General features: G+C 36.9%; 1 protein-coding gene across 1 annotated transcript in view; it reads left to right on the forward strand.

Moving 5' to 3' along the window:
* The window catches only part of LOC150097072 (RAB11-binding protein RELCH homolog), a 445,830-nt gene that overhangs the window by 391,592 nt on the left and 27,555 nt on the right, over positions 1–26,683 (forward strand). Inside the window, exons 20-21 of the mRNA XM_090408119.1 lie at positions 6,080–6,196; positions 23,413–23,566. Coding sequence (XP_090264245.1) covers positions 6,080–6,196; positions 23,413–23,566 — 271 coding nt within the window. The remainder of the gene's footprint in view (positions 1–6,079; positions 6,197–23,412; positions 23,567–26,683) is intronic.

A 26,683-nucleotide genomic window follows, 5' to 3' on the forward strand; every position in this document is an offset into this window, starting at 1 on the left:
ACGTTACGTTTCATAGATTTGAATATGGTGCCAATGCGACGTAAGATAATGGCGTCCAAAAATAAGATGCCATTGTTCAAAAACTATAATGTGAGAGAGTTTGTCCAATGTGATATGTGTGGGATGTATGCATTCCCGAATGAGACTGGAATGTAGATTGAAAGTGATAGTGGTGGGAGAATGTGCAGAAAGTGTAAACAAAGTGAGGAGTTGAAGTATGTGTCAGGTTGTGAGATAGTTATGGTTGAAGAAAGCCAGAATGTGAGTGAAAATAGTGGCTTCATAGGGAATGGCGATGTACAAGATGGCAATGACAGCGGTGATCTTAGAAAGAGTGAAAGCAACCATACAGAGAGAGAAAATGGTTTAAATGATAAAAATAATGAGGAATTATTTGTAGGAAGTGAGATCGCTAGGTTGCGTGCAGTGATACAAAATGCACAGCGGCAATTAGAGCACCTGCGAAACTCTTTCCAGAGTGATTCGGCTAACGTAAATAAACAGCCTAAGAATGGGAGAGTTTCTGAAATGAAGGAAAGAGTGTTGTGTGGTGACTTGTTATTAAGAGGGGTGATAGATGGCAGTGTAACTAAATCGTACTTACCAGGTGTGAAATTTAAGGATGTAAGTGAGAGTATTAGAGTGCAAAAACAGAGGGTGAAAGAATTAATAATTGTGGTGGGTACGAATGAATTGAAAGGTGATAAATTTTTTATGAGAGAGGACTTGAAAGTATTGTTAAAGGTAGCGAAAGAAAAGAGTGACAGAGTTAGAATGGTTAGTCTGTTGCCGCGGTATGACAGAGAGGAGTTTAGAAGGAGGGCCATAATCGCAAATGACATTATGCGCAGGTTATGCAGACGGTGTGGTGTGGAATTTGTGGACGTGTGGAATGAGTTTGAAGGGCAAAAGGACTTATACAAGATGGATGGCCTGCATTTGAATGGACTTGGTGTGCGGAGACTGGAAAGAGTGTTGCTGAATGAAGTGAAAATGGATGTGCAAAACCAGGGGAAACTAGAACTACCAAGGAGGGGGGGGTGGATATGCAGACACCAGTGAGACAGATGAGTGTAAGAATGTATATCATGTACCCGAGCCAGCACTAAGGACAAAAAATGGGAATGGGTCATTTAGAATAACGCATCAGTATAGGGGTGGAACTAAGGGATCACTGCATTTCATGTATACTAATGCCAGGAGTATTAGGAACAAGAAGGAAGAATTTTTGGCCTTGATTGGCTCTTCCTGGCCACAGGTTATTGGCATTAGTGAAACATGGCTGACGGAAGATGATATAGTTAGTGGGATAGAATGTGTAGGTTATAGTGTTTAGGAGGGACAGAGAGATTAAATGGGGAGAGGGGTATTATTGATGATAGCTGATGAACTGCAGCCAAGGAGAATTGAAGTTGTATCGCAGGATAGTGAAAGGGGCTCATTTGAGGCTATTTGGTGTGAGATTGAGACTGGCAGAATAAAACATACAGTTGGGTGCTGCTGTAGACCAGGTGATGGAATAGATGGTGGAGATAGTATGCATAGGGAAATTGATGAAATGAGTGGAAGGAGGGTAATTATTATGGGGGATTACGACTATGGTAACATTGATTGGAAGGAGGAGAGGACACATGTGAGGAAGGAAAAGGATTTTATTCGATTATTAAGGGATAACTATCTGAGACAGCATGTAATTGAAAATACTAGAGGTGTAAGAGTGCTTGACCTGGTAATAGCATCTGAGAATTTGACTGTAATGAATATGACCATGTTGCAACCTATTGGTGAGAGTGATCATAAGGTCTTGACCTGGGAGGTGGCTAAAGGTGTGGAATTTTCGATTAAGACAGGGTATATGTGGAATTACCGTGCTTGCAAGTATGACAGGCTTAGGAGATTGCTTGGATCAGTGCCATGGCATGTACAACTGCAAGGGCTGGACGTCGATAGAGCATGGGAAGTGGTCAAGGAGCATTTACAGGAGGTTATGGCTGATTGTATACCTAAGGTCCAAATAGTAAAACAAGTAGGGGTTAAATGGATGAATAACACCATTAAGCTTGACCTGCAAAAAAAGAAACAACTGTGGAGGGAATTTAAAGAAAGGGGTGACTTGCAGGCACACGAACGGTATAAAGTGCAGGCCAGAAATGTAATGAGTGTGGTAAAAAAAGCAAAAGCAGATTATGAAAGGAAACTAACTATGCAAGCAAAAGAGAATCCCAAACAGTTATTTCAATATGCTGCAAGCAAGGAAAAAACTGTACACGTCAAAATGATTTTAAGGAATGACGATGGTAAGGAGGTCACTGAATCAGTCAATATAGTGGAGTTACTGAGCGCGCACTTTGCAAAAGCATATCATCCAGGTGGTGACATTGAAAAAATGAAGGAACCATTAGTTTATACGGGAATGATGATGAATGAAGTGGAGGTGACTAGTCTATTACAGAACCTTAATGTGAACACATCTGTGGGATTGGATGGTATACCGGCACGGGTCTTGCGTGAAGCGGCTAAGGAATTATCAGTGCCCTTGACCATGTTGTTTAATCTGAGTCTCAGGTCTGGTTTAGTCCCGAAGGTGTGGAAAGAGGGGAAAATAGTTTCACTGCATAAAGGAGGATCCAAGACTACGGTTGCAAATTACCGACCGATCAGCATATCAGGAGTCGTTGTCAAGGTCTTGGAGAAAGTAGTCAAGGGAAAAATACAGGAATGGATTGATGAAAATGAGATACTGTACAGGGGACAGCATGGCTTTGTGAAGGGTAGATCATGCTTCAGTAACTTGCTCAAGTTTTATAACAAGGTGACGGCTGAACTGGATAAGGGAAATGGGTTTACAGTGATACTGCTGGACCTGGCAAAGGCGTTTGACAGGATACCACATGGAATACTAATCCGTAAACTACAACATATAGGAATGGATATAGGGTTGGTGAGATGGATAGGTGGTTGGTTGATGGAGAGATATCAAAGAGTAGTTTATTCAGGAGTAGAGTCCAAAAGATGGCCTGTGACTAGTGGTGTGCCAGAGGGTTCTGTTCTTGGACCACTGCTGTTTAATCTGTTCATTAACGATATAGGGAAGGATCTAAGTGGAACAATTCATTTGTTCGCTGATGATGCAAAGTTGGGTAGGGCAATAGTGAATGCAGATGTCAAAGTCTTGCAGGATGACTTGTATAGATTTGGAGTTCTGGGCTAAGGAGAATGGATGTCAATTTAATGTGACAAAATGTAAGGTTATGCATTTTGGGGTGAAAAGATTAGCAGCAGTATACCACATTGGTGGAACTGTACTCCAAGAGATTGATGAGGCCAGGGACTTGGGAGTGTTGGTGGATAGGGAGATGAAGTTTAGTGGGCACATTGCAAAAGTAGCTAAATCAGCTCATCAACTCACTTGGTTGTTGAAAAATACCTTGCCGAGCAGAGACAAGCAAGTTATTGTACCTCTGTACCGAGCCTTGATAAGACCTCATCTCGACTACTGTGCCCAAAGTTGGTCACCTCGGTTCCTTCTTGATGGGGAGGAGGTGGAGAGGATCCAGAGGCGAGTGACTAAGATGATAACAGGTCTATGGAATGAACCATATGAGAACAGGTTGAAGATTTGTGGGTTGCAGAAACTAGTTGATAGGCGGAAAAGGGGAGATATGATTGAGACATTCAAATTGCTAAAGGGATTCTATAGGATTAATTCAGATGATATTTTTGAGATCAGGACTGGTGGTGGGAGAACTAGGGGACACCTATGGAAGCTGGGCAAGAGTGTGGTTAGCGGGGGTGTTAGAGCTGGGTTCTTTACTTTTAGAGTGGTAAATGAGTGGAATAAGCTGCCAGAATCTGTTGTGGGTGCTATGACGGTGAACGAGTTCAAGGCAAGGTATGATAGATACTGTGAGAATATAATAGCATAATTGTGTGGACATGATGTTTAGGGCCTCCCTCGTTGAGTCTAAAGATGCCTGGAGTCGCCCAAAATAATAATAATAATAATCGGATGTATTTAAATTAGTTTTAATCCTTTCTCAGTGCTGATATTATTCCATTAAACCTCCAACATGAATTCTTCGCAGCACTTAAGCCTCAACTCACGGACCTTTGGCAAGTAAAATTTCTTTGTGGCTAGTAGATTAACCACGTCGCCGTCGATATGGATAAAATACATCACTCCTCTACGCTTTGTATCAATCACATATTTCAATGTAATATCAATGGTATTACAATTTTAATATGCACTTTGCATCCATGGTAACTTGGACGTATATGTACGTCCTGGCCGGTTGGGTAGTTAAGTTGAATTTCTGGAGCCCTGCTTATTGCTACTTTTTTGATCACAGTAAGCACACACCCATGTTAATGTCTACAACCTTTCATGGGTGGGATTATTATTTAAACAAAAAAAAAAAAAATAGTCAATGCTTGTTGTCTGAGAAATCTTGCTATAAACCAGTGGCTCTCAAACTTTTTGAAGTCGGGGTGCATTTAAAATTGTACAAGTAATTGTAGGCACACTATATACAAATTTCTGAGATGTTATAATAATTAAGTCAAATATTACAGAAAAAAAATAATGCGATAAAAATAAAATGAAACATACCTTAAGTTTATTCGTTCTTGTGTTTATGAGAAACATGAGCCTGATGTGTCCTAGCAATTGCTTCAATGTTTGGGCATATATTTGAAAGGCAAACTCTTGTTCAAACTCATATTCTTGTTCTCTTTGCAAGAAAAACCGCTGTTAATTAACATAATAATGATGTGTTGACAAAATGAGCGATATATCTGTAATGAAAAGGTATAATAGAGTAACTATATTTATTTTTATATCTGGACATATTTCTCTGGAATACCACAGGACGTACCCAGAAATCTTCTAGGGCGCACCCTTTGAGAACCACTGCTATAAACATATGATCCCACATTCATTCTTAAATGAGATCTACATAAAATTCAATTGCATCTTCAAAACATCTAAATAACAATACCTATGTTTATCTGAATGCACCAACAGAAAGTGCCCTATCTCCTTCTAAACAGATATCTCTCCAAGGAGTATTACTGCCCCATCTATCTCTCATTCTTTTAGCAACCCAGTGTGATGATGATGATGCACTGTGCTAAAAAAACTACACCCAACTTTATCGGGACTTAACCTAACAGAGTCTCCCTTAATGCCTGTGTTGGTGGAAGTATTTTTCATCCTGTGTGTTGAGATGCTGGTTACAACTCATGTTGATGTTTAATGGAATGAAAAACATCACATAAGAAATATTAAACCACAGTTTAAGGCTTTCACTATTTCATCTCTATCACAGAGACATCTTCGGGAGTAAATAACACAAAATGACTCTTAGTATATTAAAGTCTATAGAGTCTTAGCCAGGAAGGGTACCTTCTAGGAATGCTAATAGGAAGCCTAAGTTGCAACTCATGATGTTCAAGAATTACTGTTTCCCATATTTTAGGAAATTTAATACATCCATAATAATTGACATTGAGTTGCTTTTTATGGGTAGATTCTAAAAGGAGCCTCTCACATTTGAACTTATGATGAATTGTAAGTTTTTTCTCTGTGAGTATGGTGCCCAAGGTTGATGTTACAAGTGGATGTTGGCTGATTTTTTCGTCTGCTCATATCAGAAACTGAGAGAGGAAGAAATTATTCCTTGGGGAAATAAGCAGCCAGCTTCAAGTGAGACTAGTGCAGAGATTTTTTGCTAATTCTGTCTATTTTTTTTCTGGTTTATGTTTATGTTAAACAAATTATTAAATCATAAAGAAGCATTAAAATGTTTTTTAATTCATTATTTATGTTGTTGTTCATTAAACATCCGATGTGAGTATGAGAACATAAGAAAACACGAGCAATTAGATGTACAGCCCTAGTTGTTTCAGCCATAATGCAAATCACTTAAATCTTAATCCTTCCTACAACAATGATTCATTCTCTTATTTTTATTGGTTCTTACTGCTAGGTAAGTTGTTTCTTTTCCTTCACTGTTAAAAATTAATAAATCCTGTAATTTAAACTGACTAGAAGCAGATAAAATTTTTACTTTGGTTGCAGTTGTCCTTCCTAGGTTAGCAGCTCTTGCAGCACAGAATAACAGTACAACTAATGAGTTAAAAAAACGTGACATATCTGTTGCATTAATGGAAGCTTATACTGCACTCTCCTGTTGTTGTATCCTTTTAATTCATTATTTAAAGTGTGAACTATCTTCTAAAGTTGATATTTTTGAAATATCTGCATTGTAATAGTTTCAAATTATAACAACTGGTTGTCTAATGATATAATAATAATATATTAGTCTTGGCTTTGATAGTTAAGTGCATGAACATTTGTAAATCCTTTTTCTTTATTTAAACAATACTGTAAAAGGGATAAAGTATGCAAAAGGTGATATAACACTGAAAATAAGGATATTCTAAATGTCTGGAGTAATCTCTTTTCTCTCTATGTTCACTGGGCATCTAAAGATGCCGTATGGTCACTCCGATGCTCGGTGATGTTTCACACCAGGCCTCGCCATGTAGTCCTGTTGTTTGCTTTTCTGGCTTCTGGCAGCCTCAACTCTCTGAAGATCAGTCACTCCACACACATCCATCCATCTCATTGATGGTCTGCCCCTGCCTCTTTTTCCAGGAACTTTACCTTCTATTACTGTTCTGAGAAGTCCTCCTTCCATCCTTTCTATGTGTCCAAAAATTTTAACTTTCTTCTGTCAATATCCTTAAGGAGCTTTAAAGTTCTACTAATCTTTTCTAACACCCATTCATTTGTATGCCTTTCAGTATATGATATCCTCAACAGCCTTCTGTAACACCACATCTCAAAAGCAGATATCCGTTTCTTATCTGACTTCTTTAGGTTCCAAGTCTCGCATCCATAAGTCGCTGTTGGAAAAACAACTGTATCTAAAATCCTAAACTTTGTTCCCATGGAGATAGATCCATCCTTCCAGATTTTAGACAGGTCTCTGACTTGTTTTAACCATTCCTAACCTTTTTCTGACATCTTCTGAACAGCAATATTTCACATTAATAATGGATCCCAGGTACTCAAACTTGCTGACTTCCTCAATTCTTTCTCCATTAAGATACACTTGTTTCTCAAGAGCTTCTCTGCTTGTTTTTCCTTTGAGAACCAAGATCTTTGTCTTGCTAGAATTGAGTTGAAGTCCTCTGTTATTACTGATCTTGTTAACTTTGACAAGAATTAGTCCTAGTTCTTCCATGTCATTACAAAGGAGTACTGTATCATTAGCATACCTCAGATTACTGATCAATCTATCTCCTATCGTAATTCCTGTCTTGAGCTCATCCAGTGCTTCATGCATGATGTCTTCTGTATATATATTAAACAAGTGAGGAGAAAGTAAACATCCTTGTCTAACTCCTTTTCCAACTTGAAGCCAGTCAATCAATCCAACACCTGTTCTTACTGTGGCATCTTGCTCCTTATACAAGTTGGCTATCAACCTGATAGTGTGTTGAGGAAAACCCATTCTTTTCATTACTTCCCACAGTTTCACATGCTCAACACAGTCAAAAGTTTTAGAGTAGTCTAAGAAACACATTACCAGACGGAGTCTGAATTCTTTATATTTTTCTATGATCTGTCTAAGGCAAAGGATCTGATCTCTGGTGCCCCTACCTTTCCTAAAACCTGCTTGTTCCTCGGGCATCTCTGCCTCAACTTTGGCCTTAATCCTATTTAGCATGATCTTTAATAAACCTTTGCTTGCATGAGATATCAAACTAATAGTTCTATAATTCTTGCATGCCTTCATATCACCTTTCTTGTGTAGTGGTATGAAAACTGACTTCTTCCAGTCTCTAGCCCATGATCCTGTCTCCCATATCCTTAATCAATCTATGAAACACTCTTATCCCTCCATCCCCTGTGGCCTTAATTAACTTTGCTGGGATTTCATCTGCACCTGGGGCCTTATTGCTGTTGAGCTGCTTAACTGCTCTTTCAACTTCATGTCTAAGTGGAGGAGGTTCCAAATCAAAATTTTCTTGGTGGGAGGACTCCACATTTTCTTTATCCACTCTGCTGTACAGTTCCTCACAGTATTCTTTCCATCTGTTTTTGATTTCCAACTCTTCTGTTAGTAATGATCCATTCCTGTCTTTGATGACATTCAATTTAGGCTTAAACTTGTGCTTTAAGTCACGAACTAAATAAAACATCCTTTTATAATTATGCCTTCTCATCTGGAACTCTATTTCTTCACATTTATTAGTATAGAAGTTTTCCTTGTCCTGCTTGATGGCTCTTCTGATTTCTCTATGCAATCTCTTGTGTTCTTCAGTCCCTGTGTCTCTTTGTTTTTCCAACCGCCTTCTTTTGATTAGTTCCCGTGTTGAATCTGATATCCATGGATCTCTTGGTTTTCTTATTGGGCCGAGATACGTCTTCGCTGTATCCTGTATTATCATCTTGACTCTTTCCCAAAGCATTTCTGGTGAGATTTCCTCATTGGTCTCCAAAAAATCAACCAGCCGAGTTGATGTTTCTTCTCTGAATCCACTAGGAATTACTCTAACATCCAATCTAGTGGAATGTGCCTGACCTGGAAGTTTTTGGATCTTAGTCTTACTTTGGCTCTTACCAGCTGATGGTCTGTACCACAATCTGCTCCAGGACAAGTATGCACATCAGAGATGCTTGTCTTCCACTGCTGGAGAGCCAGGATGTAATCAATCTGGTGCCTTGACCTATCAATGTTAGATGTCCAAGTATAGGTCCATCGTGGATGTTTCTGGACGCAGGTATTGGTAATAACTAATCTGTTAGCATGGGCAAATTCCAACAGTCTTTCACCATGGGTGTTACGTTCACCCAGACCAAACATGCCACACTCCGGCCTGACTCTCATACTCTTTCCCACTTTTGCATTTAAGTCTCCTAAGATGTACAGTATATCTCTCTTTGGTAGGCAGTCCAAAACAGTTTAAGTTTTCATAGAATTCTTAACTCTCTTCTTCAGGCCTATCCGTGTGGGGTGCATAAACTACCACAATTGATACATTGGTAGGCTGAGCCTTAAGTCTAATGGAAAGTATCCTATCATTAATGTGGTTATAACCAAGAAGGCTTCTTGCCTGAGCTGTCTTCAGTATCACAGCTACCCCATGATGTTTTGAGTCACCACCTGAGTAAATAATTAACTTACCATCCTGCCTTTTGAAGTGACCTTCTCCATTCCATCTGGTCTCTGTAATTCCCAAGATGTCAATTTTATACCTATCCATCTCTTTACAGACAATCTCAAGAGTACCCATCTGTAAACCCTGGACATTCCATGTGCCTATGTAAAATTCCTTTCTAAGATTAATCTTATACATTCTGTGTTGCTCATTCACAGTATCACTGACTTTTGATGTAATCTCTTTGAAAGACTTAAATGAAACAAGAAGTGACAGAACCATAGTAGAAATAGATGTAGGTTTCTGTGGTTAAGCAGTTTTGTAGTTTTCAGTATTGAGACCATTGTAATATAAAGTTTATTAAAAATAAACAATTAAAAACTAACAAGTTTCATGTGTCGTAAGACTTGCATCATCAGGGGTAGTGGTACATACGTTTTTTTTTTTTTAATGAAGTTATAAAAAAAAATCTAATATGTGTAATTAATCATCAATAAGCTTTTGTTGTGTAAAACTTTTATGTACCATTACCTCTCATGCTGTAAGTCTTACGACGCATGAAACTTGTCGGGTTTTTTAATTGTTTATTTTTAATAAACTCTATATTACATTGTGGACACAATACCGAAAAACTACCACCTTACCAGAACATTTTCAAGAAGAATGCAAAGAGGAGTACATATCAATACTTGAGGTAGAAAATTTCATCAAAAACTTGAAATGCAGAAAGGCTGCTGGAGTAGATGATATTCGACCAGAAATGCTTAAGTATGGATGTTTAAAAGTTTTGCAGTCACTACACTTCATAATTCAGAGGGACTGGTCAGAAGATCAAATTCCAGATAATTGGAGTAGAGCTGTAATAGTTCATCTATTAAAAAAAGGGAATAAATCTGAATGTGAGTATTACAGAAGAATCTCTCTACTAAATGTTCCAGGTAAGATTATGCAAGTATACTTGAAAAGAGATTCAGAAATATTGTGGAATAGAAACTTGGTGAAGGTGAAGAACAAGCTGGATACAGGGACAAATAGAGATTATCAAAATCAGATTTTCACTTTACGACCAATATATAAGATCTGTACTTAAGTTATAAAACTTAAGTTCAGATCTGGAAAAGAAATGCAACAAGTTGTGCAGAGAAAAGCTTTTCAAAACACTACAGTTATATGGGGTAAATGGAACATTATACAGAGCAATACGTAGTTTATATCTAAGTTGTAAGTCAGCAGTTAAATTGAAGGAAATACAGGAAGATGGTTTCGTGCAAAATCAGGGGTAGCACATTATCTTCACTCTTAATCATCTGTGGATCAATTAGGAAAGAAACTTATCTCTTTGCCTTGTGCAGATGATGTACTCCTAAATACACTTCGTGCAAGTCTCCAGGATTATTCTCTAACTAAATTGAATAATAGCTGTAACAAACTTGGCATGAAAATCAGCAATAAAAAGACCAAAACTATGAATATAAGCAGAAACATTGAACAGGTCAACTTCATTCTGAATGGAGAGCCTATAGAAGAGGTAAAATATTTCATCTGTTTAGGCATTGTTTTTAGTGAAGATAGCAAGTTAAATCTGGAAATAGACAATAGAATAAGCAAAGCTGGTAAGGTGAGTAGTCATCTGAATAAATTTATAGTGTTCAAACCAATTTTAAGTTATTGATTTGAGAGTTGGGTTAGAAAAACAGCACTTCATCAAAGATTAGAGTCTACAGTTGTGAGAGTTCTTAGAAAAATTAGGGGCCTGAACAGATAGCATTCATTGGCAAAATTATATTAAATATGAAGACATTATGTCAAGAAGAAACTTGACATTGTTAGCATTCAAGAATGTGTAAGCAGAGCTGATCTAAGGTGGTATGGCTGCTTAAATGGAATTAGTGAGAAATGGTTAGCAAAAAAAGTTGTTTAATGTCATGATGGATGGAAAGAGACCTAGAGGAAGACCAAGGTCTAGGTGATTTGATTCAGTCAGAAGTTCCTTAAAAGCATGAAATGTTAGTTATGACAATATTGGAGTGCTGACAAGTAATAGACTAATTTGGAGGAAAATTGTTGATAAGAGATTAATAATAATTATTATTGTTATAATTATATATTCTACAACTTATAATAATAATTATAAGTTGTAGAATAGGTACCCTCCCTCATTGAGGGAGGGTACCTATTCTACAACTCTGTCTCCACCACTCATGTCACCAACTACAACAAACCGCAACTACCTTCATCATCTATACCAATGCCATCTACTGCCGACCACCACCTCTAGTATTTTCACAATCATCCATGCCCACGGCGGGATTTGAACCCACAGCCTTTTGGCTGGAGAGCGGATATGTTAACCACTCGGCCAATCAGGCCGGCAATAAATAATGTAAACTTAATTATGTAGTACTGTCATAGTAGCCCTGTACACCCCTTGAGATTACATATGAGGAAATTGTCTGTCTTTGGGATCCTGATTATACAGATTGTCATCTAATTTACCTAGCTGCATTCAATGCAGTAGCTTTTCAGGTGACTTTGCATAATTTAGAAGTGTCGTAGTATAGGTTTTCCTTATCTAACTGTCAGTTTATTGCAGAAAGTGAGTACTCGACCTCTCTATTTATATTAATAATATACTTGTAATATCTTATTAAACTTAGCCAAGTAATGTTGTCATAGGAGCCTGAACACTCCTTGTTGCATATCAATTTCCTGATATGCATCCCTTCTGGGTACATATCAAGAAATTGATGATGATATGTTAGTATTTGGACATCATTTATGTTGAAGAAAAGTGATTTTAATAGGCAAATTAGTATCTTATTTGTAAGCAGGAGGGCATAAAGTAAGGTTTCCCATCATATTCCTTTTTAAGATAATTTCACACAAAAAGTATTTATTAGATGCATGCTAAATGTGCAAAGATGTCATTCATCGAGACAACTGTGGAAAAGTGAGTTTAAATTTTATATTTGTGTGGCCTGTTAATTAAATATTGTTGTATGATAGCTGTGATTGGTAGGCAGTGTTTTGTTAAGTTAAAATTGTGTTTTCATTAAATTCTTTGTTTCTTGTGTGCAGTTTTTGAAAGTGAGCAAAATGTAATGGTAAATTAGTATGAATGCATCTGATACAGATTTTTCAAAAATAGTGAGGTGCCTACCTTGAATGCATTATGTATGCTTGAGAGTTTGAAGATATCTATGTAAAGAAGATTAATATGGGAGATAGTTTGGTATGCAAGAAGTATAACTTGCTTATGGATTATGAGGTGTCTTTGAATGTGAGCGGTAATGGGCAAAAAATCATGAATGTATCTACAGAAGTAAGCAGGGTTGATGGTAGCAAAAATGCAACTGTTGTAAATGGTAGTGAGAAAGTAATTGAAGAGATGAAAGCAGAGTTGGGAAAGATGAGGCAAGAAATAAGAAATGAACTGAGGAGAATTACAGATGTACATGGAAATGTAAGGAAGAATTGCACAAAAGATGGCTCTTTGAAAAAGATATCAAATGATTCGAGAGTAGCCCTGTATGGGGATTCAATGATTAGCAATCTGGTGAGTGAAAAGGTGCACAGGGTTTGTTTTCGAGGAGGTTTTGTTTTCGAATGAGCAAGGTGATTGAAGCTGGATAAGGAGTAAGCCAGCAAAAGGGTTGGTAGCGGTATAGTTTGCCCACCGATTAGAGATCCTTCGACACTTCTGCGCATGTCAGAAAAAGGAGAATCCATTCTGATAATAAGGTAATCAATCTGTCTACTGGGATGAGTTTGTTTATTATTGCAGGTCGGAAAATATAGCTTTTCTTTTAAAAAAAAATTGCTGTTTTTAAAGTGTAACTATTTTGCTTGTATAACAGTTGGAAAAATGTACATAGAGTATTAACAAAATTAAAAAAGGAACAGCATAAAACAAAAATTTAACTAAGTTTATTTTTAAGAAAGTTTTCTATAAAATAGAAATGATTATACAGAAAAACAGAATTTTTTTCAAATGAATTTAGTTATTCTAAACTTACAGTTGAAAGATCTGACACTTTAATATCCTAAACCGATTAATTATTTATGACTTGTTGTGACTCTTTTAACAAACCCATGCAAAAAAAAAGGTTGGAAAAAAATACCATTACCAAATCCTTTTAATCTTCAGAGTCATCTGAGGTCCGAGTCGCCATCACTTTCACTTAAACTGATCACCAAAGGTTCGCATAATTCTTCGATAATTCCATCTCTGTCCCAATATGTATTTTCCATTGAGGTGATATGAGAGCAATGTTTTCCCCAGTTTTGAACTGTAATACTTTCAATCGCCTGTTCTCAAAGCTTAAAAAGTTTCGACATGCCAATATCCCCAGTTACGTTGCGATGGCGAATGAAACTTTTCACTTCTGCGCAAACATACTCAATAGCATTAATATCACAATGATATGGTGGTAGCCTCAAAGCTAGAAATCCATGCTCTTTGAGCATTGTGTCGAATTTAAATAGTTTAGTTGTGGGCGAGTTTCTTTTGGCCAAATTAAGCAATTCAATTTTTCACATATCTGGAGAATGAGAAATGTTATTTGCAGAGAGCCAATCCATAAGAACTTGCTTCTTATTAGACCAATTTGGAACTTTGTTTAATCGAATAGAGTGATATGAAGCGTTATCATTCATAACCACAGCATTTTTAGGAAGGTTTGGAATCAATTTTTCTTCTGCCCACTTTATTGTTTATTGTTCCCGAGTTAGTCAATCTCTGGCACAAGCAAGCAGGTTTTTCCTCCCGGAAACTCAGGTTTTTCGTCCTGTAAACTCAAGAAAAATCGACCGTAGAACCCACATTATTTCAGACATTAAATATATTGTGTTAGGGTTAGGGACCACGAGATGGCGGCACATTTGAGCTGTCTCTCTTCACTCGTACCGCTTAATTAGTGATAGCCTTGGGCCATCTATCTCTGATTGGGTATCAGGGGAGATTGAACTGCCCACTCAGTCTCCAAAAGTTAGATAGGGCTAAATGGCCTCGCCTACTCCCGTATATGGGAATAAAAAGGCGTTAGCTGATTTTTTAATAACAAGAGGAATGTAAGAATGGATGTCAGGATGTTGAGGAGAGTGAAAGATGGCAGTGTGATAGGTAGGATAGTCAGTGTGTTGCCCAGGTATGATAATGAGTTCAGAAAGCAAGCGAAGATTATGAATGGTATGCTAGCAGAGTTGTGTCAGGAGAAAGGAGTTTATATTGCAAACATGTGGGATGAATTTGAGGGATGGATGGAGCTGGCTATACTAAAAAAAAAGAACCAAAAGGCTTCACTTCGGTGATGCAATATTATTCAAATTAAGTGGATATTGAATCCAACATTATTTCAAAGCCGAATAGAGAAACTACAAGAGTTTCACGCCGAATATAGAAAGTATAAAAGTTTCGGCAGATACAAGCGTAAGCAAACCTTTCATGACATGGGCAACTCGTAAAAGTGGAGTAAGCTCTGATCACTATCCTTAGTATTTCCCATAATGTAAAATGCATCTCCTAGCAGACATGTATGATGTTATAGATTAGGGGGAGGGATCACTACCCAGACCAGTTTCGACCTTTGTTGAGATCTCATCAGTAGGAGCCCTGACCTGGATGTAAATACTCAGGTTGAATGATGCAGAACTTATAATTTGACCCTTTTTTAGCAAAACTCGTATGGTAAAGTATAAGTTCTGCATCACTTCAACCTGAGTATTTACATCCAGGTCTGTCTCACACTGACGAGACCTCAACAAAAGTCAAAACGGGTCTGGGTAGGGACCCTCCCCCCGTAATGTATAATATCGTACATGTCCATTACGAGATGTGTTTTACATTATGGGAAATACTAAGGATTGTGATAAGAGCTTACTCCACATTTACTATGAGTTGCCCATGTCATGAAAGGTTTGCTTACGCTTGGATCTGCTGAAACTGTTATAGTTTCTATATTCAGCTTTGAAATAATGTTGGATTCAATATCCACTTAATTTGAATTTTGCATTGCCAAAGTGAAGCCTTTTGGCTCTCTTTTTCAGTAATTCAGCAACTCGTATGATAAAGTATAAGTTCTGCATCACTTCAACCTAAGTATTTACATCTGGATCTTGCTCCCACTAATGAGACCTCGACAACAGTCGAAACCAGTCTGGGTAGTGACCCCCCCCCTCATAATGTATACCATCATACATGTCTACTAAGAGATGTGCTTACATAATGGGAAATACTAAGGATAGTGATCAGATCTTACTCCACCTTTACTATGAGTTTCCCCTGTCATGAAAGGTTTGCTTACACTTGGATCAGCCGCAACTTTTATAGTTTCTATATTCGGCTTTGAAATGATGGTGGATTCAATATCCACTTAATTTGAATAAATGAGAGAGGCTATATTTAAATAGATTAGGTGTGAGTCAGCTAGAGAAACTGGTGCTGTAAGAGAAAGTTATGATTGAAATGAATGGAAAACCTGAGGAAGCGAGAGGTGTTGTAGTAGGGTCGGGGAGTGGCATGAGTGGAAGGAATGAGAGAAAAGTGATACAAGATGGAGAAGGAATTGGTGGGTGGGGGAGGATTAGGGTGCACAGGAAACCATCATCTACACTGTGCGAAGTGTAGATGATGGTTTCAGGAGTGAATGTGTGCAAGAAAGAATTAAGATAGTCAAAGATGTGTGGTTAACATTTAGATCTGAGGAGAGGTATAATATCAGTGATGGACAGGAATGGTTGCATGGGGGACTCATATCTGAGAAGTGGAGTCAGTAGGACTTGTGGAACTAGAAATTACCTCGCATGTATATTTATGAATGCTGGAAGTATTTGAAATAAGGAAAATGAAATTGTAGCATTGATAGTTCATTCAACCCAAAAATTGTCGGAAATAAGTGACACATGGTTAGATGTGGATAACATTCTGACAGGAATAGAGATGAAGAGATGTGTAGTTCTTTGTGAAGACAGAGCAGAAAGGTAGGAGGAGTGCTGTTGATCATTACATAGCAGTTGTGCCCATTCTAAAGTGGAAGTGCAAGGCACAAATAATGAGTGGTTTGAAGCAGTGTGGTATGAAGTGGAGGTGAGCAGAATGAAATGTTTACTAAGATGTAGTTATATACTTGGTAATGTGGAGGGTGGCGAGAATGAAATGTATCTGGCTAATAAGAAAGGGGATCATTATAGGAGATATCAGTTATGGTAATATAGATTGGAATGAAGAGACAGTGGAGCCCAAGAGAATGAATGAATTTCTTGAGTTTTTGAAGGACAGCTAAGAACAGAGTACACAAGGATCAATGGGCTTGGATTTGATTATTTCGTCATAAGATGTTATTTGTAAATGAAATGTCAAATCCACCTCCCATTGGCATAAAGGAATCACTTGGATGGTGGTGGTTAGTCATATCGAGACTTCTGTGAGAAAGAGTTATGTGGAACTATAAGGCAGGTGATTATGAATAACTCAGTGGTCAGCTTTCAACTCTAATGGAATGAGCAATTCGATAGGAAAGAAATCAATGCTGCTTGGTCTCTACTCGGGGAACTATCTGGCATGGGCAATAACTTAGTGTCAGGAAATTAAATAATGCAAAATGGATGACTGAAGAGGTGAAGCATGCAGTCTAGAAGAAAAAGGCATTGTGGTGACAGCACAAGATGAGTTAGCAATAATCAGTTATCTGAGGAGTACAGATAGCAGTTAAGCAAGGCGACTTGCTTGGTAAGTGTAGCAGAAGTGCAGTATGAGCAGCAGTTAGCAGATAAGGCCAATAGAAATCCTGGAGAGTTTTTTTCTATATATGGTCAGTAGAGGGGAGAATGATTTTGGAAGGATATTGTTGGTCATTGATAATGGTAGAATGATAGCCACTAATGAGGATATAGTAGAGTTGTTAAATGAGCAATTCATTAAGGTATTCCATCGTTATGAATGTAACAATGCAGAACTTGATAATTATAGTGGCAGGGGAGTGGGGCACTAATGGTGAGTGAGTAGGTGGTATATGAGGAATTGAGTAAACCTGATGTCAATAAAGTCATGATTGGATGCTATATCACCATGTGTTTTAAGGGAATGTTCCAGGATGTTAACAGCTCTAACTTACCTCTTTAACATAAGTCTTAGATTGGCCCAAGATCCAAAGGAGTGGAAAGAGCAAAATTGTTCTACTTCATAAAAGGGATGATAAGACTAAGGCTTCAAATTGTAGACCAATCTGCTTGTCTGGAGTTGTGGTCAAGGTGTTAAAGAGGCTAATGGAACCAAGATTCGGAACAGAATTGACAGCAGCAGAATTCTCTTTGATGGACAACATGAGTTTGCTAAAGAAAGATCATGTTTTAGTAATCTGCTTACTTCTAACAAAGCAACAAATGCATTGGAATGGGGGTTGCATACCCCCCTCCCCCACCATGTTGCAAAGGTCTTCGATAGATTGCCACATGATAAACTGGTAATTAAATTAGAACAGATGGATTGTATAGTATTTTAGTGCATTGGATTGGAGATTGGCTGTCTGATTGGTATCTGCAGGTTTTGTATGGGGGGAACGATATCCCAGAAGAGGAAAGTAACTAGTGGTGTTGTAACAAATGATGTCTAATGCGTTATTTGTAATATCTTCTTTATTCTTTATTAACAGTGCGCCTTTGCTTTTATAACCTTCCATACTTATTCTATTACGTACTATGTTTATCCACCTTTCGCATTTACTAATCGTATGCCTATGAATACTGGAAAATTTATTTAAGACTGCGCCACCAGTATTTCTATATCGGCATAAGACTCAGTAATGCATCTGGTAGATCTCTCTCACTAGCATAAATTCCTTCAATAAAGTTTATGTAAACAGTCGTTTCACAAGTACTTAAACTACACTTGATATGCCTTAGTTGTTTCCCGCTCACAAGTTCGAGTTTATTTAGGAACAGTGCATTGTAATTTAAAGAATCAGGCGGCACTCTAATGACATATAAATAAAACATATTTATTTACATTAATATCAAAGTACATTAATTAAACGATAAGGAGGTTACTCTCCCTACCTATCCGTTAGACTTTCAGCATAAAGAAACAAACTTTCCCTTTTCAACTAATTAACTATACAATACAATTACTTAATTACTTCTCTGTTTGTTAAATCAAATTATTGAAAACTCGGGTTTACTCACTAAGAGGTTAGCTAACTATGCCAATTATTTCACAAATCTTATGCCAGTCATTACCATTCCAAATGACTCTCTTATGGACACTTCTTATTACTATTAAACTAATTCTTATCAGTCCATCTATAACATATCTCCTAGATTATAAAAGGAAATGTACAAAAAAAGAACTAACTTACAGAGGCTCTGTATCACACATTCAATCAAAAGTCTTGCACGAAAGTCTCTATGGCTTTTCTTTCATCTCGAGTCATTGGCATCAGCAGTATCAGGAGTGTCTTGCATCAGCAGTATCTCATCAGGAATTGGCAGGTTGTGGACTGCAACCTGCGGTACTCGAATAGCTCCAGCAAGAGGTTGATCTCCATGACAGAAGGACTTCCGAGCGAAGCTGCTTCAGGTATTTACATCGGCTGTTCTCTTGTCATTCCCAATTTTCTCCTCTGGCATGGGCTCACCATAATGTCCGGTCCTCTGGATCCTACTCCGATATTTTTTTGCCTCTAACTGCCAACTCCGATAGTCAGCAGTTAGAGGCAACTCTAACTGCCGACGACTGGCTCCCTGACTGCCAATTCTTGGTTCCTGTAACGCTGTCCCCAATAACTGAATGCCGACGACTGGCTCCTCACGATGTTCGGCTCAGTCCCTTTTTATTACACTTTCTCTGGGACCTTGCACGAAAAGTTGTAACCCCCGAAGAATTCAGCATGATTCCTTGATCTTCTTGTAGGGCAGCGGAAACCTTTCACATCTCTCAGGCACTGACGTTGAAGGTGTTTATGCACAGAGCTCGTAAGCAACTTTCTCATACACTAAAATCTCTTATGCCCTCATATAGAGCTATTATACAGTTCCGGTGGCAAAGCATTGCCTTTTGTTTTTGACATTCTAAAATATTCTTGTTAAAGGAGTAAATACAGTTAATTCCCATAGAGTTATTTACAATAATATCTAGCATAAAATATACAGAGACAAACAAGGTTATTTTGTAACATTCTCATGGGACTTGACCTCTTTAAAAAAATCGATGTAAAAGCGCTTTGGCATTTCCAAGCTACATAAAGTTTTACAGCGTGCCTAAGTGTATCTTTTGGGGTCATTGTTGTTAATTTGTATGTAAAGGACATTGTGAAAAGCTTGAATGGTGATATATAACAGTGGTTTGCAGATTGTGCAAAGTTGGAGAGAGCTATAAGGAGTAGAAGAGGTTTTTTTTTTTTTTTTTTTGCGAGAGGACTTGAATAGACTGGATGAATGGGTGAGTGTGTGGGGATGAAAGTTGCAATGATTGGATATGTTGTAAACGTTTTTTTTTTTAACACACCCCAATAGCCAATACCTAAGATCTGTTTCACCATTGAAAAAAAAAAGAGTAAACAATGTCTTGACTTATTTTGATAATTTGGTCTCCTAGCTACCAGTGGATCCATGTCCTTTTGTCTACAGAAAACCCACCCCATAATGGTAAGTACATCCATCATCTGTTATCACGATACTCCTCCCAGCAGCATGATGTTATCAAAGCCTTAGTAAATAGAGATAAAACCATGTATTCATCTGAATCAACACTAACCTTTCCATTAAAATCAATCATATCTGGAACACCTTTTTTTTTTAACAGATGTCCTCCCCTTTACAAATTTAGCAGAATTCTTTGCCTCTCTTAAATACCCAATCACCTGCCTGCAAAATTCAGATCATACAAAATCCATTGTCATTCTTTGCATCCAAAGCACCTTAAAATTCATCAAAAGATCATCCATCATCTAATCATCCTTTTGTCTGCAAGTATTAAGTGCATCCAAATCATTGGATCCACTTAAGACTAGGATTTCCTTTTTTTGACTCAGTCTGTGTTTGCTTTCCTGCTAGTGTGCCTACATGTACATATCTTAGTGAATAAGATGAAAATTGGTGAACTACATTGTTATTATGCCTAAACATGTTCCTCTAAACCAGGGGTCGCCAAACTTCTTTGACCGTCGACCCCTTCAAGAGTTTCTTGACATTTTATCGAACCCCTCTATTTTACTATTACGTAATTATAATAGGACAAGCAAAAAAAGATGCTTATGTGAGTTTTTAGATTGTTTATTTTATAGTTACAGTGTTTATTGTATGTATAATATAGTATACATTATTATATTGGCTTAACGTCAAAGAGATATGTTTTTGTTTTTGACGTCCTTCTTATACATATTTGATAGGAGGGATAAATAATATATGAAATATAAAATTTAATTTAGATAACAAAATAACAATAATACAATCTTCCTTATATATATGAAAATAAGACTTTTATTAACTTAGTGTGCAATTTACTAACATTGTCAATGTGAAGGGTGTGCTTCGTGACTCTTGACAAGATTAGCAATGTTGTGTTCAAAATTAGTAATTTTCAGCCTTAAATCGCCACGGGTATTCTATATCTGGTACTCTCCTTTTTGCTTGCATTTCCAAGCTCGTACATGGTTGAAGCTGGTTTCAACCTTGTTAATTCCATTTTAACAAAACAAAGAAATAAGCTTTGTTAAAATGGAATTAACAAGGCTGAAACCAGCTTCAACCATGTACGAGCTTGGAAATGCAAGCAAAAAGGAGAGTACCACTTCAGAAAGTTTTGGATATTTTTCTACAACATTTATATTCGTCCAAAAGTAACTTAAAGTCCTATTTTTAAAAAGGAATTATAATATGTATGTTGATGAATTTTAGAACATTAATGCTCACTTATGTCAATGTGCAAAAATGAGACTGGGATCGAATGCGTGTAAGTATAAGTAAATAAGCAACCGCGCACATGTTGCAATCTCGCTCCCATCGCACCGGCTGGGTAGGAACCACGGACATCCGTTTATTGGTAAATATGTCATTTTGGCCTCCGTAACTATTTTCATGACTTTGCTCCATCTTACAGGCTGTCCTATTCATGTCACTGTTACCACGATTCACTCTTAATTGCATTGTCATTCACGATGGAGGTAATCCAATCCAAGTTAACCGAATTAAATATTACCCGTACAATGATGTCTTATATTTTTCTATCGACCCCTGAGCCCGAATCGACTCCTGGGGGTCGATATCGACCACTTTGGCGACCGCTGCTCTAAACAATAGCATGAGAATGTAAAAAGTTTACTCTGCGGTAAACCCTTTTACTCAACCAACACAAAAATGGATAAATAAAGGAAGAAGGAATTATATTAATAAGGGTCATCAAAAAATATAAATTTATTTACTTTTAAGTAAGCAAGCAAAAATGCAAATTATAAAATTTTGTTCTTATTTTTATTGTTTTTGATATGAAATGTTGCATTTCTAGAATGGAAGATAGCAATATTGGGACTTCAATGACATCTGCTGTTTTTTCAACTAAGTAATTTATGTTAAGTTAAAGTAGAGCCTTTGTTTTTCTACATCCCCCCCCCCCCCAGAGTGCATACTATTTTTTTAAATAGTCACTATTCCTTGATTTCTAAATCACTTAGGGAATTGAAACAACGTAGATCTGAATATAAATTAAATAATACTTTAATAGATATTTCCGATATTTCGGCAATGTCTCATTGCCATTTTCTAAAGGAACTTACAAAAAGGCAGGTGCACACAGGCCCTAACAATACAGTAACTGGAAATGAAGATATGAAGCTATCGTTCTCCTAGAAGTCCTGATGGTGCCCTCTGGCAGGCTAAGTAGGTGTTCTTGGCCGTTGGGCTGAAGGTCTGCTGATGTACGCCTCCCAAATTTGGGGCAGTCGCATACAACCAAATTTGTTGAGGTTCGGAGAGTTTCTTAGGGCAGAGGCTGATTCCATAAATAATCTTTTGAATTTGTATTTGCTACGGTGTATTACTGTAGCCTTCTTCCACCGTATTCTGTGGCGTGTATCCAGAGCATGGTTTTGGCAACGTGACGTTGCCGAAATATCGGATCTTCGGTGATGGACTCTAAATCCATCACCATCCCCTACATCCGAGGCACCTCAGAAAAAATTACCAAAATTCTAAAAAAACATGACCTCACCTCCTGTTACAGGTCTTACAGAAAATTGGCATCCCTTATCCGCCTACCAAAGACCAGCCACTTCCCCTAGACCTACCTGGTGTATACCAGGTCCCTTGCAGTTGTAAACTGTCGTACTTTGGCCAAACAGGCAGGACAGCGAATATCAGAATTTCTGAACACAAGGACTACATCCAGTTTCACAAGTATAGCCATTCTGGTTTTGCAGACCATGCTCTGGATACTCGCCACAGAATACGGTGGAAGAAAGCTACAGTAATACACCGGAGCAAATATAAATACGAAAGATTATTTATGGAATCAGCCTCTGCCCTAAGAAACTCTCCGAACCTCAACAAATTTGGTTGTATGCGACTGCCCCAAATTTGGGAGGCATACATCAGCAGACCTTCAGCCCAACGGCCAAGAATGCCTACTTAGCCTGTCAGAGGGCACCATCAGGACTTCTAGGAGAACGATAGCTTCATATCTTCATTTCCAGTTACTTTGTTAGGGCCTGTGTGCACCTGCCTTTTTGTAAGTTCCTTTAGAAAATGGCAATGAGACATTGCCGAAATATCGGAAATATCTATTAAAGTATTATTTAATTTATATTCGGATCTACGTTGTTTCAATTCCCTAAGTGATTTAGAAATGCATAACCAACGTATAAGCCTGTCTACGAGAATCAATATTCCTTGATTTATTTGGACATATATAGCATTTCTTCTCCTTTAACTCCATTCTTGAGCACGTTTTTTTTTTTTTTTAAGGATAATTAAGAACATTGACAATCCAGATAGGATGCATCAAAATAAGCTAAAATAATATTCCATAAAAGTCCTTTGAGAGTTGTTGGTAGTTAGAGCCATTGAGTGGATATTGAATGAAATGAGTTGATGTGAAGAAAATGCATACTTTATTATTATAAAATGGAAAGCTTTCAGTCACATTAGATTGCTTGGTTACTGTGTGCCTTTTAATAAATGTGCTAGTTGTACTATCAGGAAACTAGATGAGATGATTTTTTTTTCTCCCTTGATGATTCCTTAATATAAATTTAGTTATGAATGATCAGTTGATTGCTGAAGCATTCCTTCCTGGACTTAGATGCCTTCGCCAGGATTTACAACAATTAGCTCCAGAATATGAAGAAGCAGTAAATACAATGATTCATGAATTTGAAGCAAAGGTTGATTTGAATAAATCTCCTGAAAGGTACTTTTATATTTTGCAAATATTTATATTCTCGTAAATTAGTCAGTCTAATTTGATAAATCATTAACAGAACCCTTTCAACAGATGAAACTTACTCTGCAATAAACCCTTTTACTCAACCAACACAAAAATGGATAAATAAAGGAAGAAGGAATTATATTAATATGTGTCATCAAAAATGTAAATTTATTTACTTTTAAGTAAGCAAGCAAAAATGCAAATTATAAAATTTTGTTCTTATTTTTATTGTTTTTGATATGAAATTTTGCATTTCTAGAATGGAAGATAGCAATATTGGGACTTCAATGACATCTGCTGTTTCATCATTGGCGGAAGAATTCAGATATCAACAGCAATGCGAAACAACTGGCAGGCGGAAGAATCTGAATACAGATCAACGGCTGGCAATATGAGCCATTAGCTGACTATTGCAGACATGGAAGAGATCAGGGCCTCACCACGTTACTATCGTATGGTCGACCATGGAGAAACAAAAATATTTACAAGCTATGCTTTGGAAGTTGGAACCTCTGCAATGTCCCAGGCTGTAAATAGTTACAGGGAAGAAGAGACTGAAACTGTGAATAAAATGAACGCTGCAAATGCTCTCCATGATGATGTCAACTTAAATCCGAAAGGAAGGTTGGCATCTGATATTCCTCATTTGAAAACAAGAAACAGAGTCTTGAAAATTGGAATGTGAGAGCATTATATAAACTATCGAATTTTGACAACTTTAAAGAAAAGAAAAGACTTAAAGTTGATGTGATGGGAATTAGTGAAACAAGATGGCCTAATATGGGAAAACTAGAAAAAGATGACTTTACATTTGTATATTCTGGTGGAAAGAAGCATGAATATGGAGTGGGTTTCATGATTAAGAAAAACATCTTTAAATCTGTAATGGGCTGTGGCCCATAAATGAAAGAATGATGCTTATTAAATTAGCCGCAAAGCCTTTTAACATCATAATTATCCAGGTTTATGCCCCTACAATGACTCATAATGATGAAGAAATAGAAGATTTTTATAATAACTTACAAAAATCTATAGAATATGCAAAATCAAATGAAATACTCATAGTGATTGAGTGACTTGAATGCAAAGATTGGAGAAGGGGAAGAAAATTTGGATTGGACAAAAGAAATGAAAGAGGCCAGAGATTGATACAATTCTGCATTCAAAACAACCTACATTTAATGAATACTTTCTTTCAACATCCAAAGCATAGACTATATACTTGGACAAACCAAAATAACTCTATAGGAAACCAAATAGATTTCATAATGATAAATAATAGATAAAAAAAAAATATAACCAACATTAAAACATACCCAGATGCTGATATAGGTTTAGACCATAACCTGTTGTGTCTACTTTAAAAATTAAACTAAAAAACATTTCTAAAAATTCATTTTAGACAAATTATGAACTCTGCAACCGTGTTGTAAATAACTATTTTAATTTCCTGACGTTTTGACCTTATTAAGGTCATCATCTGGAGCATACAGAGTTTAAGATAACATCAGAGAAACATTCTTTCATATAGTTAGTTTTCTTACAGTAACAATAATGTCATAATTTTGCATCACAATTGTTATGTTACGTTTAAGATTTGGATTACCTATAGTCCTATTTATAGTTAACTCTTAGGGAGAAAGGTTAAGTGGGTAGAATATGTGCCTTCCATATGCTTGGGATTTTTAGACCATCATTATTGTTAAGATTAAGTTTGTTGATCAGAATCTCACAGGCTTCCTTAAATTTACATTCATACCATGTTTTGGTGTGATGTAAATAACTGGTGCTTTTCCAGTCAATTCTATGTAAAGTGTTCAGGGCATGATCAGAAAGGCTTGCTTCACCATAGTTATTATATTTAATGTGTCGTTTATGTTCCTTTTGTCTGATAGGAATTGTGCATCCTGTTTCCCCTATATATAGAGTAGATTACAGATGCAATAAATACAGTATACTCCAGAGTGGGCCAGTGGGTCTTTAGATGATTTGAGTATGCTCTTCAGTTTTGCAGGAGGTTTAAAGGTGGTTTTAAGGTTGTATTTCTGTAGTATTCTGTTTAGTTTATCTGATGTCCCTTTAATGTATGGAATGGTTATAGTTTCATTGTAGTCTAGTTTGTCACTGTTTACTGGAAATGACACATACTGGTCAATATACACGCACCACCCAACACAAAAACTAGGTGTCATTAATACTCTAAAAAACAGGGCTTTGAAGATTTGCTCCAATGAACAAGCGCTTAAAGATGAATTTAAAGTTATCAGCAATACTTTCCTAAAATATGGTTACAGCCAAAATGCTATCAACAAAATTCTCTACAAAACCTCACTAAAAAATAAAGATAAACTAGACTGCAATAAAACTATAACCATTCCATACATTAAAGGGACATCAGATAAAATATACAGGAATACAACCTTAAAGCCACCTTTAAACGTCCTGTAAAATTGAAGAGCTTACTCAACTCATCTAAAGATCCACTGGCCCACTCTGGAGTATACTGTATTTATTGAACCTGTGATCTATATAGAGGAAACAGGACACACAATTCCTATCAGACAAAAGGAACATAAACGACACATTAAATATAATAACTATAGTGTGAAGCTGGCCTTTCTGAGCATGTCCTTAACAATTTTACATAGAATTGACTGGAAAAGCACTAGTTGTTTACATCACACCAAAACATAGTATGAACGTAAATTTAAGGAAGCCTGTGAGATTCTTATCAACAATCAAAATTAAGATTTATCAAAAATAAATCTTAACAATAATGATGGTCTAAAAATCCCAAGCATATGGAAGGCACATATTCTACCCACTTAACCTTTCTCCCTAAGAGGTAACTATAAATAGGGACCATAGGTAATCCAGAATCTTTAACCTAATATAACAATTGTCATGTAAAATTAGGACATCATTGTTACTGTAAGAAAACTATCTATATGAAAGAATATTTCTCTGATGTAGTTTTAATTAATTTTTTTTTTAATTTTTTTATATTCTATTTTCACTGTTGATCAAATCATTGTCTCTTTAGCATACTGTGTGGAATATAATTCAGCTCGTCTCTATATATATGTGTATGCTCCTGAT

Source organism: Typopeltis vanoorti, chromosome 18 (assembly GCF_054136105.1).
Source record: "Typopeltis vanoorti isolate ZY-2024b chromosome 18, IOZ_Tvanoo_1.0, whole genome shotgun sequence".
In the NCBI taxonomy this organism is placed as follows: domain Eukaryota; kingdom Metazoa; phylum Arthropoda; class Arachnida; order Uropygi; family Thelyphonidae; genus Typopeltis; species Typopeltis vanoorti.